Source organism: Python bivittatus, unplaced genomic scaffold (assembly GCF_059951505.1).
Source record: "Python bivittatus isolate LINGU-HERP-01145 unplaced genomic scaffold, Pbiv_v1 ctg000340_np1212, whole genome shotgun sequence".
Taxonomy (NCBI): Eukaryota; Metazoa; Chordata; class Lepidosauria; order Squamata; family Pythonidae; genus Python; species Python bivittatus.
Genome location: NW_028277056.1, coordinates 29,993,476 through 30,013,489, shown reverse-complemented (window position 1 = coordinate 30,013,489; position 20,014 = coordinate 29,993,476). Strand labels below are relative to the sequence as shown.

General features: G+C 36.8%; 1 protein-coding gene across 3 annotated transcripts in view; it reads right to left on the bottom strand.

Annotated features, from left to right (window-relative positions):
* NME7 (NME/NM23 family member 7) overlaps positions 1–20,014 on the bottom strand; it is an 89,919-nt gene that overhangs the window by 44,829 nt on the left and 25,076 nt on the right. For 2 of the 3 annotated variants that reach the window (XM_088140774.1, XM_007429124.3), the window contains 6 exons: positions 17,809–17,916; positions 12,353–12,519; positions 9,455–9,565; positions 6,585–6,635; positions 4,615–4,822; positions 1,445–1,550 (listed from right to left, as the gene is read on the bottom strand). In XM_088140774.1, the coding sequence (XP_087996900.1) occupies positions 1,445–1,550; positions 4,615–4,822; positions 6,585–6,635; positions 9,455–9,565; positions 12,353–12,519; positions 17,809–17,811 (646 nt within the window). In that variant the 5' untranslated portion in view covers positions 17,812–17,916. The remainder of the gene's footprint in view (positions 1–1,444; positions 1,551–4,614; positions 4,823–6,584; positions 6,636–9,454; positions 9,566–12,352; positions 12,520–17,808; positions 17,917–20,014) is intronic. The other variant, XM_088140775.1, reaches the window with a different exon arrangement.

The following is a 20,014-nucleotide window of genomic DNA, read 5'->3' as shown; positions in this document are numbered from 1 at the left end:
GAGAAAGAGTTCTCAATAGGGTGTTTGAGCTGAAGGCAGAATTGCAAGAGTATTTTTGAGAAAATAATATTCCACATTTTGCTGAGTGGTTTGAAGATGGAGAATGGTTGCAGAAACTAGCATACTTTCATCACATGAACCAGCTGAACAAATCTCTGCAAGGCACTAGAGAAAATATTTTGACTTCAAGTGGCAAGATTCTTGGATTTAAAAGAAAACTGAATATTTGGAAAAATCATGTTGCAAAAGGAAATACTGAAATGTTTCCACTGCTGCTTGGCTTGAGAGTGAGGAAGGATACAGAAAGTCTCAAATCTAGCTGAAAACCACCTGGAAGTACTGCAGAACAAAATTGATCAGTATTTTCCCTCCCTTTCAACACAAACGTATGACTGGGTGAAGGATCCTTTCTCTGCATCTGCTCCGCCTGAGAACTTCATTTTGAAGGAAGACGAAGAACTTTGTGGGTTACAGTCTGATCATACGCTCAAGATAAGATTCATTGATCTGCCCATGGACAAGTTCTGGATTTCTGTGAAAGGGTATCCTGCCATTCATAGGAAGACATTGAACATTTTGCTGCAGTTTTCAACTTTTTACATGTGTGAGCAAGCTTTTTCTTATTTAAGAAGCATCAAAAGCAAAGACAGAAATTGTCATTTCAGTTGAAGATGAAATCAGTGTGTGCTTATCTCAAGTTCAGCCCAGAACTGAGTATTGGGTTGTGCAATATGGAATGTGAAGGTTGTGTTTTATGTGTGTTACGTGTTTTATGGTTTTTATATTTTTAAAGCTGTACTGGGGTGGCATTAATTTCATTGTACAAGTTGTACAATGACAATAAAGATTTCTATTCTATTCTATTCTATTCTATTCTATTCTATTCTATTCTATTCTAAGTTTTTGACTTATAAGTTATCTTAAAGTAAGACAAGTGTTTGAAAGCATCCACTACTCTGATATGCTGTCTGATGTTAACTTTTGTACTGAAGGCTTATACTGATATATTCTGAGGGAGAAGCAACTGTCATATTCTAACCATTATCACTCTATCCCTTGAGGACCTACTAGAAGCAGTATCAAAACATGAAGGTCAAAGTGGTTTTGCATAGCATTCTCTTGCCAATATCTCTGCTGAACCTGCTAACCCAAATAATTCTCTATGTAGTTTATGCACTTTAATTGCAAGCAGGTCAGCTGGAAATCATCTGAGCCTAACTGCTAAACAATCTTTTTCAAAGAAATAAAAAAATAAAGAGTAGCAATAGGAAGAAAGGTCTTTATCTCTGAAATTACAAGTACTGGCATTCACAATAAAGAACCATCACTTGTTACAACCAGACTAAGATAGCTACCACTCTGGAAATAATTTGTATGGATACTGGCTAGATAAAAAGAGGACCAGCATGTACTTTTTACTGACTCTGCAAGGTATATAACTAACCTTCTTTAATTGCATGAGGTTTAATAACACAACAGGTACAATGTGTGTACTTTGCAGTGCCTGCAGGTCCACGACCTCCATTGGAAGGAAAGAATAATTCCAGTTCCTGAAAATAATAGGAATTAAATATATATTTAATAGTGTCTCAAAGCACTCAGGTTATAATTCTGATAGTCAGACTAACTGGTTTTCATTCCATTCATTTCTTCCATTCCTTATTTTTTTAATATATTTTTGAAAGTGCCTCATGTGACTGTTCTATCAAACAACAAAGAGAATAAACTCCAAACACAGACTAAGGTTCAAAACAATACTGGTTTTCAAGAAATTCTCAACTACCCCAAGAAAAAGATACAAAAAGCCTTTCTCAGGAAAAAAAAAACCCCTGAGAAATTGCAAGGCAAATTTCAGCACTCCGTTACTATGAACAGATGGAACTGGGGGGAAGAAAACCATAAAACACATCCTATGTCACCACAACATCTCCTTCAATATCCATGGTGTTATAACCATGAGATGAATTCATTATTTTATCACATCACCATTCAATCATTCCCAATAAGCTATGTAAAACTTGATTTCCCTACTAGTTGCTCATACCTTGGAAACAAAGAACTTTCTAACCTGAATGCCATGTGACTGCTGGCTGAGTTGAAAGAGTTTTATGCTATCAGAGTGAATCAGGTGGCCCAGAAGAAGCAAAAGAACAGTAAGCTGAACCAGGTAATTTAACAGCCTAGCAGATGAATAAAAGCCTCAAATCCAAGTCAGTAAAGACACAAAAATCCAAATCCCAAAGCAAGCTGAATAAATATATTAATAAGAGGGAGAGAGAGAGAGAGACTTTCAACTAGAGCAGGGTTCCTCAACCTTGGCAATTTTAAGACGGCTGGGGAATTCTGGGAGTTGAAGTCCACCCATCTTAAAGTTGCCAAGGTTGAGGAACCCTGAACTAGAGGAAAAGAGACAGAGAACAAACAGAACTAGTGACTTAAAGAAGAAAAAAAACAGCAGGCAGAATCAACAACATAAATAGAGAAAGAGAAGGAAGAAAAGAGCAAAAAAGCAACCAAATTACAAAAAAAAAGCTTGAAACCTCAGTTCCACATCCTATTTATCTGTTACTGCACAGATACTCTTTTGTTTGTTTCCCTATCTGCTTACTCTTAGAAAACAGAGGGCCTTCTTACAGGGCTGGCTGCTCACTGGGGAAGAAAACGTCAGCATCAACAACAGCAGAAGCTCTCTTCCTGATGAGGTGAGATCCTTCTCCTAGATTTTTTTTTTTTTTTGAAACTGCAGCCTGGATTGGGTGCTAGAATCTCTCTCCAACAGCTACAGAAAATCTTATGCCCATGGATTTCAAAAATTCAATCAGCAGAAATCATCTCTGTCTGAAATGCATGAAACTATGTGAACTGCTAGGTTGGAGAGTATATACATATTTTGAATCTATTCTCAAACCTGCATTTTTAATACATATTTAGAGATATTAATCTCCAGTTCTCTCTCCCTAAGTTTGTCTTCACAACCAACCAACTAATTGGTCTTCTACTTTACCAACACAGCTTCTGCAGACTATATATACTGCTCTTTCTAGAGGCCTCATTTTTCTCCCATGAGTAGTCTGTTCTCTCATGAACAGGACACTGAGACAAAATCTCAGGCTAGCAAGGGCATCTGTGAATTAGATCACCTGTTATTTCACCTAGATATGCCACTACCTGGATTCAGTCCTGACAGATGTTTAACTTATCTGCAATAGTAAGAACAATGCCTGCTGCCTAACAGTACAGTTGTCCCTAAGGCCATGTACAATGATCCTGGGTTGCTAAGTAACCTCAATATAAATATTTCCTTTTCTCCAAGCAAAACAAAACAAGGAGGAAGCTAGAGAAGATAAGAAAATTAGGGGAGGAAGGAGATCAGAAGCAAGGAAAAAAGCATTTCTTCCTGATCAGTTGCAAAGGTGGATGGTAAATTCAAGTGCCAAGGACTGGTCCTCCTTTTTTGCCATCATAATTTATAATCTCTTAAGAAGCTTAATATTTTTCAGTGGTATGAGCATGTGTTATACCATTTTACAGTTGTATAAAATTCAATAATGTGCAAATTAAAGAACTGATTCTTTAACTCCTCACATATCGATAATCCCACACTTAAATACATAATGCTACATTTAAATACTTTTAACGTTGCATAGCAGGGGACAAATCAGAGAGTAATTAAGACACTGCCAGCAGCACTATTCTAAGCTCCTCTAACCAATGTCAAGAAACATGTTTCCATAGAAAGAAAAGCAGGTATCAAAAAGTAAAATGCAAAAACAATATGTTGTCCAATCTGTTTTCTAATAGCTTGGGAAGATACATATGAAAGTTTGCCTTCAGATGAACCTCCAATTAATCTGTTTAAAATTATTTAATCCACCCCAATGTATAGTTCGGAAACAATCAAAAATTTCTAGGTGGCTATGCATTATCGATTATAGTTTCAACTATAACAAGATACATGAAAATGAAATATACATTATATCTTATTTTATCATGTAAGATTAACTACTTAATTTATTTAGAATATTATCATGCAACTACTCCCTTAACAGCTCAGGGTAGTATCTGATTGAAATCATACTACTACTATTCAACATGACAACAATGTGGGGGGGGAGGCTTTACAGTGAAAAAAATGTGATGAAGTGATAGAAACATAATTAGTTACACAATACAGTAGCTTTCCTGTACAGACTCTTCCAGAATCAGGAGATTCTCACTTCAGATAAGTGAAGAAGAGAACTGGACTGGAGAATAATCTGATTCCTAGAGGAGACCTTGATAACAAATCACTAAAACTTTTTCTAAAAATCAAACATTTTGTACCAATGCTAAGAAGTTTGTGCTGGTGATAAAATATGCCTTAGGATCTGCTATACAGAATAGAGTCTTAGCAGATTGCCTTGTTTGATCAAATAGAACTTGGGGTCAAAAGCAGTAACTTAAACTGGGTTCAGACAGAAAGAGGAAGGGAGTGTTCAGTCTACATATTTATCTGCATCATTTGGAATAGACTTAACTGAGAGGTATGAAAACATAATTCTTATGGTATGCTAACAGAAACCAAGTCATGTGCAGAAAGGCACAGCATATCAATTGTATATTTGAGAAACTTACACTAGCAGCAGAGGCAAGGGAATCAGGGCCATGAGCCACATTTCTTATGTTGTCAGTTCCAAAACATGCTCTAATGCTGCCTGGAGCATCAGTTCGGGCCACAACTGAGTTTGCAGGTCCTAATAATTGTTTCCATCTACTTATGGCATCATCTCCCAAAATTTCCATGGCAACAACAGGACCACTTGTAATAAACTCAAGAAGCTCACTGAAAGTAAAAAATAGAATAGTCAGGATTCATTGGAAACCAAATGCTCCATCAGGATTCTCCTGTCCTAAGCAGAACAATCCCAACAAAATTGGCTACACAGTACAAATATTAAGCTACTATAGTAAAAACAGTAACTTGCAGAAAAATCTGATTGGAAAGAATAATTTCACATTATTATTTCCAGAAGAATACTTTGTTCATTCTGTTATCTTTTGGCAACATCTGAAACTATTTTAATATTTAATATTTTAAAAGAGGCAGAACTGAAAAAACATGAAAATAGACTCACTGAATACTCAAGAACTCTGATCTCCTGTTTAATTGCAGATTAAGCAGTTACATAAATCCTAAACTCTTGGCTCCTTAAGAATTGGCAGCTTAGAGGCCAAATGAAGCTTGCCAAGTCTATCAAGCCAGGCATCTCTCTTTATGTAGAACTCCATCTATTATTCCTGTACATATATGGGCAACCATGTTCAATCACAAATGTGCATACCAAGAAAACAAAATACATGTCTAAGAGTGTATGTAAAACATTACAAAATAAAATTAGCACTCATCAGTACAGCTACCAGAACCAGCAAGTACATAATTAAATGTAAAGTCAGGGATGAGTATAGATCACTGAATTGCCTAACATTACTCTTATAATATAGGAACATGCACATCTGACTCCCATGCTCCACACAATATATTTTAAACAAAAGAGCAGTTTCCTTGCCCCTGTGAGCTGGAACACAGAGAGGCAGCTTGTGAAGTTGCAAGACTATCTTGCTCATTCCTGGTCTCTTGGAAAGGAGGAACTGATTATCTTTTGCAGTGATAAGAACAAGAACACCTTTTATATATATATACATACACACACATACACGCACACCAGGATATCATTTTTTGGCAGCAACCACCAAGGAAATTGCTATAAATAAACTATTGTCCTTCAACCCTTAATCTGTCTATGCTGACTAATAGTAGCTTTCCATTGGTTTACTAGATGTTCCAGAGATTGAATCATTGAATCTTTCGCATGATTTTGCAGAACATGCACTGTACTACAAAGTCAATTTGCTTGATGATAAGGAAAATGAAAAGGATAGAGTCCATTCTGATATAAAAACACATTGCAAAAAAAAAAAAACCCTTGAGCATGCAATACCACCACAATAAAATGTTGAATGAAATGTATGTATTAAGATCTGTATAAAAACTAACATAGACAGTTAGGACCATGTATACTCTTACAAGAAAGTTCCAAAGATGAGAAAGTGATGAAAACATATTTTAATATTGTTAGAATGTATTTAGTTTATTAGAATGCAAGTGTCAGAGCAGGTGGCAGGACCTAGCTGATCTTGAAAAACCTAAACAAAGTCAGACCTGATGAGCACTTGGATAGAAGACCACAGGGATATTTGAATGCTGAAATCAAAAATACAGTTTAGAAGGCAGAAATGGCAAATGACTTCTGTATTGTTACCAAGAAAACAACATGGATGTGTCCATGAAGTCACCAGGAGTTGATTCTGACTTGACTACAAACCTGATAGAATGCAAGTCAAGATTAACCAGCCACTTCCTTACCAGGAAAACAGGTGTCAAATTAAGAGAACTCAGGTTTTTCTATGCTTATCAAATACTAACTGCAGTATGTTCATGTAAATAACTCAAATGACGTGAATAGAAAGCAACATGGTAAGGCTTTTTATTTCAAGGAATGTAACATACAAATTAAACTACCCTGTACACCAAAGTATATACCCACTTGTAATAAGGTTTAGCTTGATGGCTTGCGTGTAAATCCATTGCTTCTCCCCTATAAAAGATATATTTAAGAAGTCTTAATTAATGTGTACATGATAATATCTCTAACACTTTTCTTAATAACAGATTGGATTCAAACTCTACAGGGAAGATTCCCTTTGTCTTTATCATTCATTCATTCATTCGTTTGTTTGTTCGTTCATTCATTCAATTTATATAGCCACCCACCAAACATGCAATTCAGAGAGGTGTACATAACTGAAAACAACAAATAAAATATAGTAAAACTTACTACAGTTAGTCTTCTACTTACGACGGCAATTGGGACCAGAATTTCCATCACTATGCAATGCAGTCGTAAAGCATGACTGCATTGCTTAGCAATGGCAATCCCTGCAGTCCTGGTTGCCATTGGTAACCAAATCTCATGGTTGTTAAGCAAGGCAACTTCCTGCCAGCTTCCCACAACCAAAGCCAATAGGGAAGCTGGCAAGAAGTTGCAAGTCCCAGACCAGCAGGCAGATAAGTGGCTGCTGCCGGGTGGTGGAGGGAGTGAGGAAGTGCATGGGGGTGCAGGGGAGGTGTGGCAAGTGTCAGGGAGGTTGTGAAGGGCGCAGGGGAGTGCACAAGAGGTGTGTGAGGATTGGGGAGAGGGCGCAAAGGTGTGAGGGGGTACACAAGAGGTGTGGGTCAGGGAAGGTGCGTGAAGGTGTGATGCAGGTCGGGGAGTGTAAGAGTGTGAGAGTCAGGGAAGGTGTGGCGCAGGCTGGGGAAGGTGCAAAAGGGTGCATGACAGGCATGGGTCGGGGAGGGGGCACGAGGGTGTGTGTGACAGGCGCAGCTTGGGTCGGGAAGGTTACACGGGAGTGTGGCATGGCTTGGGGAGGGTACGTGAGGATGCTGAGTGGCCGGCGTGGTGTGAGCACAGAGGGGCTGGGGGAGGGTGCACAGGTGGGAGAGACTTACCCCAGCGACTTGTGACCTTCCCTGCTGGCTTCCCCATTGATTTCTGGGGAAACTGGCAAGGAAGATTGCAAATGGCAATCACATGATCGCAGGGCACTGCAACCAGTCACAAGTGCGAACCTGTTGCCAAGCTCTCAGATTGCAATCACATGACTGTGGAGGTGCTGGAATGGCCAGAACTCTGAAGACCGGTTGTAACCACCATTCGTTCTGTGCCGTCATAACTTCAAATGATCGCTGAACAAATGGCTGTTAGGTTGAGGACTACGTACATACCAAAGGCAATTCAAGCAACCAGGGAAAATCAAGACAGGTTCACAAAACCTCCTGACCTAGTGCCTTACAGAAAATTATATCAAGCCAAGAAATCTGATTCAGTATTATTTAAATTGACTGGCAATGGTTTTTAAGATTTAGTCCCTGTCCTACCTAGAGACATCAGTGGATAAACTGGGATTTCTGAGATCAGACTATTTAGCCACAGTTCTCTTCCTGCTGATAAACCTTCTGCATTATTCAGAATCAGACACCCTCTAGAACATAAATATATTATTTGAGGCCTCAAGGTTGCATGTGCCCCCTTCACTTCTGGTGTGGTTTCCAGAGATCTCCAAAAGTACTTACAAAATTGTAATGTTTAATGTAGAAGAAAATAAAATGTATTAAATACATGCCCAGAGACCAATATTAACTGAATTTAATTTTAAGTCAACGTATTGTATTGTGTGCCAGGGCCTCATTCCAAAATGTGGCTGCCATTATGGAATAGAACCTGAGTTTGATTTCATTTAGCCTGAATTAAATTTAAATGCATTTAATATCACTGTCCAAGAATGCATCTGATCATTTTCCCTTCTTTCAATATTAAACATTATTAGTGAATTTAACCAAAGAGTTCACTAGTTATTTAAAGTCACAGTGTGAATCTTGGTGTACACCATTTCAAGCAGCACCACACACGTCCCTCCCTCTGAATATTTACTCTCACTGTTTCTTCCTTTTTTTTTTGCTTTATTCTTCTAGTGTAACACTCTCTTCCAGATTCATTTTCCTCAGACTCTGTCCGCTTTGTTATCTCTATTCCTAAGATATTCTGGATGCCATGCATCTATCCAAGATAGCTTTTCCCAAACTGTTGCCCTCTAGATATTTGGGGACTATAACTCCCAGATTTGTTACCATTACAATTCCCATAATTTTATTCCACAATGGCTAATGGACCTGGAGTCTCATGGTACTGCTTTTATCAAAGCAGATCTTATCTGCAGAAAGTGAATATAAACTTTACATAATTTTAATAAATGCTTATCTTAAAAGAATGAGTGTGTCCAGTATCTATGTGCCACAGTAGGAACTTCCCCTATCTGGAAATACAATAATACCCTACTGTATCAAAAACTAATCATATTGAATCTTATTTTAGCCTGGCTTCCAGGACAGCAACTGGAATGGGAAGCTGAGACTATGAGTGAGGACATACAATTTATCTAAGTAAGTGATAGTTTCAGTAGCTGTCCACACACAGAATTGCATATTTAACAGCACATGGACCACATCAGGACTATCACCTAAGGGAGAAGGCTAAAACTATACATTGCCCTTTATGAACAACTGATGCCACATCACATCTTTATTATGGTTATATTTAGTTAAAGAATGTGTGTGAGATCACTTCATAACACTCAGTATTTATCTTTATTCCTTCAATTCTTGGGCTACTGCATGGCCCAAGATGGAAACGTTGAATATGATGGTATCACAGTCATACTTTAATTACATATCAAGATATAGGTTGGCAACAGCTATCCATTTTGGGGTAGTTTTACAAAAGCTAAAGATTTTTCTTCATGAGTCAATAAAGATTTAAAATATAAACTATTTGGAAAAAAATGATTAGAACCTTACCTTGTAAGTTTCATCATTTTAGCTTTTGTTATTGTAAAACCAGAATTAATAATCATATCAATGACTTCTCCAAGTCTGAGTGCTGTATCTGGTTTTAATAATGCCAAGGTTCTATAACAGAGAAAAATAACAATAACTTGCAGTAAGATTTAAATGAGAAATTTAAAAAAAAATAGCTTATGCATATCTCTAATCAAAAGTACCCACACAGGGAAACATAACCGTGCCAGTCATCACTATGTAGTCATTCCTACCTGTCATATAAATAATGTAAATATTTGGATCAAACATTTTAGTAATACAAATGAGTGGTGAAGCAAAAAGTTGCATGGAGGCAAAAATGCAGAGGGCATTTCTTTAGACATTGCCCTCCTTTTGTCCTCTTTAGATTCTAGTTAAACAGAAACATTTGAGGGGGGGAAGGGATCTCGTGTTAGGCAAATAGGGACCCACTGATTTGTTAAGCAGCTATAGATTGGGAAGGACATGGAGAAATATGTTATGACCTTAATATACGACCCAAAGTAGGGCAGGGAGAGAGGGCAGCTTATTACACTTTTGCAATATTATTCAGTTTTAATATTCTCATACTGCAAAATGGGAAGATATTCTTACGGTGAGAGATGCTGGTTTTTCAAAAGCCTAAAGATAATCCGGGGTAAATCTTGTTACCCTGTCCCCTCCTTTATCCATGACCATGTTTCTTTGGTAACTGCAATATAATTGGAATACCGGGGGCAGGGGGGAGTGAAGGGAGAAAGATATTCCTTTAGTGTCTTTGTCAGAAACTCAGAAAGGCAAACAATTAGCTGAAATGTAATTATGGTAGCATCTGGAGTATGCCACTGTAGAGAGGCTACGCCTGAGCATTGATGTGAAAGGGGAAAAGAAGAGGAAGGTGTGTCCCTAACTAACATGTAATCACTGTGGGAAAGCAGCAGCATGTCTTCTCTTTGCTTTTCTAATATTTTCCTGAGGAAATCAAGTGGCTCAAGCACCATGGTCAGCTCCAAGGCAGATAAACAGCCATCTCAACAACCTCAAGTACAGGCTTGGTTTTAACAAATCTCCTGAGGATTTAGCTGGATGTTTGGTAACAATACAAGTTTCTAAAGATTTCTGTTAGTCAGAAGACACTCACAGTTGACCTGAGGACCAATCCCTTCTACCTCTCGTATCATAACTTGGCTAAACCACTGAGCAAGAACCATCCTGAGGTTAAATGGGGAAGGAGGAGTTTGCCTGAGGCTTTTGTTCTTTTGTTTTTCCCTGGGAACAGTAGCTGACTGTGAGGAATGAAGGAAAGAAAGGAATCTAAGCCACCACTCAAATTACAGGATGAAATCATCCAAGATGCAAGAAAGACTCTAATGTACACAAACTTTTAGATATATAGAGAAACTACATGGAGTGATGTTAAGGTTCAGTTTTATTTTATACGTGCTCAAAAGAAGTGACAGATGAATTTTTAGTTAATTTTTCTCAGAGGCTAAACTGCCATCTTAGATGAGCCTATCCATTGTTCCTTTGTTGTCCCTCTTTGTTTTTTAATCCTAACACATATTTTCTTTGCTAATGAAAGAAGAAGTCCCTACTTTTCTTTCTTTGCTATATTTTAAAAATCTCTAGATGCTAGTTGAAACACATATTTTTGGTACCAATTTGTGTTTTAGAGGATAATCTTGCATAATTTATTTGATGTCAGTAATGCCATATTGATCAACAGTATGTTGAGTATATCAACAGTATATCTTGATCAATAATAATGTTCCAATGCATCATGCGAATCACATGTGTACAGTATCTCTCCTTGTACTTCAACAGTTTATAATATCAGACAAATCTCTTGAAGACAAAGTTATTTGATGCTACCGTGGATTTTTTTTCTTTCTTATCTAATCTATGGACATTGCCAACAATGGAAATGAGCAAATGTCACCAAGAAAACTCTATGCCTAGTTTTATTCCTTTCTAAAAATATTTTCAACAGTACTGAAAAAACTAGTTTGCCACATATTCATTTCCAGTTCTTTCTAGGTACTCTTTCTGAAAGAACTTGGGACTATTACCATCAGCTGCCAGGAAACATTTGTAGGTGTCTCTAATATAAACTTTTCTTTTTTAAATTTAAATTTATTAATAATTAATGATTAATAATACAGCGGAGTATATACAAAAGCAATACACACATCACACACACACCTCTTATTTAATTGGATTAGAACTTGCAACTGGGTAGTAAAAAAATCACTATGGCTTTGTTGTACATAATCAGTAAGTTTAAACCAGATGAAGAAAAATAATCTTCTGTATTATTGTGATACTGCTATCTTTTTTAAAATTATTTTTTCTGTTACAGCAATTTTCCAGCTTATTTGCCATCTTATGGAACTGTTCAAATCCTTTCCTGTTTCACAGGATCTTGCTACTACCTGTCTGGCTATAACCGAGAAAAAAATTATTAATTCTTTATGTTTCAAAGTGTTGTTTGGATTATCATAAAAACTTAGTAAAGTCAACAAGCTCTAAAACAATGGCCTGAATTGTAAGAAATCTGAGTACTTTGAGCATTTTAATTGTAAGCCACTGAGAGTCAAACAGGACATGACTGTATAAAGTTAAAGCAGCACATAACTATATGAAAAGCAAGACGTAACTATAACAAAGAGCTCTCTTCCCTTTTTTTTATGTTCATATACTTGGTTCTACTTTTTCTGAGGACCAATTTAATATAGTACATTTCCCCATTTTTCCTTTCATCATCAGGAAAACCAATGCATCTTCACTCTTGTATATAATAAGATGACTCACTAATAGAAGATACAGTAAAAATATATTGATCAAATTAATTTACAAAACTGAAAATTCTTCAGAAGTTCAGAAACAGCAATTTCTCACCTTTCTTTGCAACTGCCCAACATGCGGGCAGTATATTGATCCCCATAGTCCACTAAATTGAGGTGGCGCGAGAAGACAGTAATTCTGTTGCCCACAAACAGATCTTTAAAATGCAGATCTTCATATTTAGTGCGATTCAAGAATCTGCAGCGATTCTTCACGTCATACTGAAGGATAAAGAGACAGCTGACTTAATGTTCTTATTTTGTTAATTTAAAAAATATAAAATTTTAATGAAATCCAGGCAAATGTTAGGATGTTGAATATCCGCCCTATCTTACTGCACGCATATAGGAAAAAATACAGAAAGAGTCATAGAAGGCAGGATGATATCCCCATGCAACCCTTTTTAAAATGCAAAAACCTTTCTGATTTCTGTTTACAATCACACAGAGGTTGTTATTTTAAAAAATCATGATTCCTAGTCACCTGCTTAACTAGCTGGATTTCATGTAGTTTGCCACATTTTAAGCCTGAACCTTTGTGATTCTGAACCTCTAATGACTAGAAAAAAATTAAATGCCTTCATGAGCTGAGCTAAATTATCTATTATAATCATGCTATAACAATGGAAAAGAATCAGTATGGTGTAGTGGTTAAAGTTGGACAGACACTAAAGAGACCCAAGTTCTAGTCTACCTGTCACAGAAGCTCACTGGATGATTTTTGGGCCCAGATTTTAAGCACTATATATGCCACTTGAGCTCCTATATAAAAGATGAGATAGAGATCTAACAAAAAATAAATAGGAAAATCCAATTCTATTTGTATTAAAGAATTCTAGATTTCTTATATTGAAGGTATTTTAGAGGTCATCTAGTCCAACCACCTACTCAGCACAGGATCCATTGGAGTACACCCAAGATATGATCACCCAGCCTCTGTTTGAAGGCCTCCAGGCAATAACTCACCACCTCCTGTGGGAGTTTGTTCTTCCTGACCTCTAGCCACAACCTACTTCCTTGTACAGGTAATCCTCCCCCAACAACCACAATTGGGATTGGAATCTCAGTTGTTGAGCAAAGCAGTCGTTAAGCAAGATGCCCAAATGACTGCTTCACTCAATGACTGAAATCCGGCCACTCCTGGTTATGGTCATTAAGCGATGTCCTGGGTTGTTAAATTGATGGAGCGAAAGGGCTGTCTGCTAAAGGATTTCAGCTCAGCGTGGAGCTGAAATCCTCCTGGCAGGCAGTTCTTTGAGAGCAAAAGGGCTGCCTGCCGGATGGTTTCAGCTCTGTGTGGAGCTGATATCCTCCCGACAGTCAGCCCTTTCACACTCAAACATTCCTAAAGCCTGCCAAAGGGTTTGCCCTCCCCTCCATGGATGGAAATTCTTCCTAGGGCTGGAGGAACAGAGCTCAAACCTCCCAGTGGTGGGCAGTTATGGAGCTCAAATCCTGAAGACTTGAGGTCCGTTCCTTCACACTGCTGTGAAGGAACAGAGCTTAAATCTTCAGGATTTGAATTCCATTCCTATACACCACCATGTCCCCTCTGCTTGCAATCTTCCCTGCTGGCTTCCAATGGAGAACCCAGCAGAGAAGATTGCAAATGGCGATCACATGATTGCGGAGTGCTTAGCAACCGGCTGTAAATGCAAGCCAGCTGCCAAGCTCCCAAAATGTGACATGACTATGGTGTGTGCACACAACATTTTACGATGGCCAGAAGTGCTTTACAGGCCATAAAGCACCCTTTCCGAGGCTGTAATAACTTCAAACCATCATTAAACTAATGGCTGTTAAACGAGGACTACCTGCACATTTAAGACACTGGTTCTGGTCCTGCCCTATGGGGCAATTCTATTCTATTTTTATGTGATAACTATTTGAGTATTGCTATCATGTCTCCTCTCAGTCATCTCTTCTTAGCCTAAGTTCTTCCTTAACCTCTACTTGCCTATCCTACTATGTAGTTCCCTCCTTTCCCTGCTAATGACTAGGTAGGGATTTATTTTCTTTCTAAGAAAAGATAGGTGCAAAATGGAAGTTAAAATGTTCTGCCTTCTCAGCATCTCCCGTTTCTAACATTGCACACACTGTGCAGTTCATAATGAAGTTTCCCTCACTGTCCATAGAGTTTTTCTCACTTACTTCCCTAGCCAATCTCCCAAGCAGAATTTCCCCATCTGTTGGCTTGGTCATGAGCTCCACTCTATCTGGATGAGAACTAGCTTGGACTGGGAGGAGAAGATGGTAAGGAGAGGAAAGTGTCTTCCCCAACAAATCTTCCTGTTTGCTCACATTCTGGAAAACGAATTTCTTATAAGACACTACTTCATAGAATGCTTCACAAATATTTGTCAGTTCTTTTGATAATTACTGCAATTGTTTCAATCCTTTTTCAATTACTAACACATCTGAAAAACTAATATTAATACAAACATGTATACATAATTCACCTGTTCACCTTGAATTATTTATCCATCTGATTACACAAAGAGACAGGTGCACAATAAAGTCAGTAAACAGTAATTATTCTAGTTTGTAAATACAGCTTGCTGATTTATTCCTTTTTCTTTTTCTTGCACTCTCTTTTATTAAATGAAGCCTACTGTATTAGAATTAAAGGACCCTCAGGCACATGCTTCCCCTTCATCTTATCTGCAGGGGGAAGGCTTGTCTTCCAATTTTCAGCTATGAACATAGAATTCAATCTGTAGATGTTTGATCAAATACAATGTCCACTAGGACATGCATATTTCAAAATTATTTTGAAAAATTCCTTCAGACCTAAGCACATCCTCACTCTGCTCTTCATTAAAAGCAGCCATTTTTTAAAGTCTTCCATGTGACCCTGAAAAAAGAAAGATGCCCTTGCTTTAAGTATCACATTAAAATAATGAATTAATTTCTTAAATCAGTGGCAACTTTCTTTCAGACTTATGAAGAAGTCTGAAAAGAATCTGGCAACTTCTGAATAGCAGAGAAAATGTTTATGTGAAGTCCAAAATGCTTCTTCTGAGTTTTTTTTTGAAGCGTGCACAGTCATACTAACTACAAGCTACAGTAAAGTGTCAAAGGTTGGTATCTAAGTAAAGACTCTAATCTATTATGAAATTCTATGGAAGTTTATAAATAAATAAATAAAAAGATAAGATAATAAAATAGTTGGCCATGTTCTGACAATGAATTATATACACACGCAATACTCACAGCAGTGTAAGTAAAGACAGGTTATTAGCATAACAGTTTTCATAGTTCTGGTGTTTCTTCTGATTTCCACTGTAATTGCACATTTTACTGACAATGCAACTTATACTATTAGGATTTATACTATTGCACAAAACCCAAGATGAGCAAATATCAGACAGATTGCCAGTAAAAAAAGAGACTCAAGTTCCCACATCATCCTAATGTAGTTTGTTGGGTTTTCAATTAGTAGATTGTGTCTATTCAATCACCGTGGTTGGTTAACCCTGGTTTACAGATTAGTGAAATTTGTCAACCCTCAGCTTTTGAACTGGCTTTATGCTGACTAAAAAGAAAAGATCAAGCAATATGACTCCATACCATCTACGTTCAAAACTGTTTAATGTTTAAAAATTATAATATATTCTGCATGAAAAAATAGCATTTTTGTAATGCAGAAAACTGGAGAAATATTATTAATGTATTCTTATTTTTTCTTTTCCCCCATTATTCTATTTTATTCCTTGTATTAATTTTAGCTGCTAGCTTGTATAATTTAGTTTAATATATCTGAATTTTTAAAATGTTATTTACAGGTTGTTTTTCTGTTTTGTTTTCTTCAAGAAAATAACTTAAAAAAAAAGTTTATGGCTAAGTATATTGTGAGAATTTAGACAACTATGGTTTATTTAATAATCCCTGGTTATATAAGTGATAGTGAGGGGTCAACATGGGGGGGGGGGTAACCTCCACGCAGGTTCATATGTAGAATTGAGGCCATATCAACACCATTTTGAAGAGGCATAAGCTCAACCACCCACCGTTGGGATAGCTGGTAAGGGCAGGGTTAACATGCTGAAACTCTTGCAAGAGGGCCCACAACCTGGGAAAACAGGATGTGCGAAATTTAGCTATTGTGATGGAATGGAATAATGAAGGCCACACTCAGGGAGGCAAGCATCCTCTTTCGTCTCCAGAAGGGCGAGGAAGAGATAAGAGGATGAGGCTGGCACCTCCCTGAGGAATTCACTCTGTTTTCATAGCTACTGTGGGAACAGAGTTTCAGTCTGGGAAGATTCTTGATAGAGGTTGTAGCTAATAAACATTGCTGAACTGAATCTGTATGGTCTCCTGGAGTTCCTTGGGCTAGGCCTGACAGCTATAAGCTTATCGCAGCTTGCACACATATAAAAGGGGGAAGGATATAGACAGTTGCAACAGTTTAACCGCAGACTGTAGGAACTATAGGAACACAGTGACCTTCAAGATGACATGTGAATAGGAGTCCCAAATATGGATAATTGTAAATAGGGGCAAGGGGCTTTGGAGTAGAGTAGTGGGAGATGTAAACAGGGGCGGAGATTCACGTGGGTAGTTTAGGTGCTTCGAATAGGGTATAAGCTCCATAGTGTTTGACCAATGGGGAACAGGGGGGTGGGGGAATTGGGAAGTATAAAAATTGTAACCAAACTGTGCTCAGGGCTCTGGCCGCCTTACAGGCTGGAGTCCTTTTGTTCTGGTACCTTAATAAAAGCAAACTTCCTTCTGCACCTCATGTTTGGATGTCTTTTGGCTTCAACACCAAGCTCAGACCCGTTTTGTGGCACAACAATAGCATTGTGCAATGGTAAACCAAGACTATCCATCCCACCTATTTTTAAGACCTTATACATATCTTTAAGCTAATAAGAGCTATGCAGGTCACATACACACACATACTACAATTCAATAATCAAATTTCTGATCAATAGCAAATTCAATAATATTTAACATGGGGAGAAAAAGAGACAAAAATTGGATAAGCAGTCTTTACATATTAAATCCTGTGTAACAGATAAGATTTAACCTAAGAAAGGAAATACATCATAGGATTTCATCTCCATGGTCACATTTCATCTCCATGGTCACAGAAAAGGCCTGGGAAAGACTGAAATAGAGGAAATGATTTCTGGAAACAAACCTAATGTCTAAGTGATTTTCTCATGCTTATCTCAAGCAAGGTTGTTTAACCTGCCCTTATTTGTTGGGAAGCTGCATATGTTCCCCAATGAATACTCCAACACTGAAGTCCCTAGAAAAACTCATATTTAATTTTTCACAATCAATTCTTTCTTTCTATAAAAATATGTTGCAATTATATGTACGTTTCTGAAAAGGGGAAATAATGCCATATTCTTCTCCCACACTATGCAGTTCTTAGGAAGTGAAAGCAATCCTTCTGTTTCTGGTGCTGTGTAACATGAAACCCATATTATTAAAGGTAATTTAGTGTTGCTTTCAAGCAAACAATTTATAAAGTATTTTTATACCAAACAATCTTACCATTTCAACTGATCCATCTTTTGGGTAATACAGAAGTTCATAACGCCGAAAAAGTGAAGCATTAGGATCATACCATTCTGCAATGAAAACATATCTTTCATCTTGGCTCTAGAAAAAAAAAGTCAAATGTATGAATTTTGTAACAATTTCAGAAATGACAATATGTTCAATATTTCTTCTAATAAAACCGGATGCAACAACACTGCTTAGTTATTTGGGGTAAAAGGCATCAAGATTTCTCAAAGATAATAATCTGGCACCAAAAGTTGGAATTTTAAATAAGGAATATTTGTTTTTTAAGTGTTTCTCCAAAAGTATGGATCATTTCACTTTTTTCATCAAGCAACTATTGTTGTTCAGTTAAAACTGTACATACTATTGATTATTTGGACATTATAGTATAAAATCAAGACAGATGCCTATAAATATACACATTTTATTATTTATAGACTCTGCCTTTTCAGACTTTTCTGAGATTTCTAGAAAACTATATTAAGTATTTCCATTAAGTTTAAGTATTACTTTTCATACAAAAATAGGTTTCTGGACTAACAGGGTTTGGACAACAACAATAAAAGTTTCCAGACAATATTTATGGGACTTAGTTGTGAAGATGTGCCCCACAAAGAGACATTTTCAGGCTTAGATATAATATCAATACAGGTGGTATTATTATTTATTAGATTATACAATAGCTGTACAACAATCTTCCCAATCCAGTGCTCTTCCCACATGTTGAAATAGAATTCCCAGACATCATGGCTGCGACTATGTGGGAATTGTAGTTCAAAACATCTGAAGGGCTCCAAGCTGGGGAAATTTTTTATCAGGATTAAAGACTGAAGTTTTGAAAAGTTATACAAATCCACAAATGCCAAATATATATATAATTTTTATTAAGAACTTGGATTATAATAGTAAAATCTAATACAAACTAAACTTAAAGAAAGAAAAGAGAATAGAGAGAAGGAGTAAAACATGCAAGGAAAAAAAGAAAACAAAAGAGAGAAGAACAAGAAAAATAAGAATATATGAGAATGATTTAGAAAAGGATGTTTCACTGAATCTACAAAAGAAACTGGCTGAAGTTTTAAAATTTAAAAGGGAAATACAAATGATAAACCAAGAGAGTGACCTGGATAACATTTTTCTGGATTTACAAAAGAGGCTTGTTAAAACCTTGAAGAACTCTGTGTGATGGGACAAAGAAGAAATGAAGAGAAATCAAATCCTACAACAATATTTGAATGAACCAAAGATTAAGACTATTAGAAGTAAAAGGAAGGAATATAAAGTTGGTTTATTTTGTCAAGGTTAAAAAAAATGTTGTTACTTCTGGCAACCCTTCATGGACTTTCTGCTGACATCAGGACTGAAAAGATAATGAATTTGTTTATAAATAAGAGATGGGATATGGGATGAAGATATTAATGTTTGTAACTTTAGAGAGGATGAAGAGTTACTAAATTTGTTTATACTTGTGATGCAAGTTGGAAGTAACTTCTTTATATATTTCTTTTCTCTTTCAAATGCCAAATATTTCTACTACTAGTCTGCCCTGCAAAAAAGTCAGCTAGCAGGTTGCATACCTATGCAGAATAGAGAAAAGGGATGTTTCCTCCTAAACAACCAGCAGGGAAATATGGACTTTGTCACTAATTGATTTAGCTAGTTATAAAAAAAGTTTTTGTTATTATTATTATAATCCCAAATCAATCCACTACAAGGATGAAGGCCTTTTCATTGAATGTTATGGATTGTAATCTACTACAATGGTTCAATGCAGGGTGGTAGATAGATGTTGTTTGAGTTCCCAGTTTAAACCTGAGAAAGAGTGACTGGCGAAAAGTCATCCAGCCAGCTTCCGTACCTAAGGAAAGACAAGTCTGGGTCTCCCTGCTTCTAGTCCAGCATCTTAACTACTGTGTGTCTGAGAGAGATTATTCATATTAATATAAATCCTGCAGTGGATTAATTTGAAATAATAATAATAAACTAAGATAGGAATTCCACAATCAGTGGACCAAAAATAAAATATAGTTCCTTAATTCTTTTTTTAAATCAGGATTTAGGAAGATGGGGAATTGTATACACCTCAGAGTTGGCTTTGACTGGAGTGGCTTAAAAGTCTTGTGAATATATAAATAAGGACTTTCACTCACCATCAGCAGAACAGCAAAGGAAAAACATATTATATTTCTTTCCC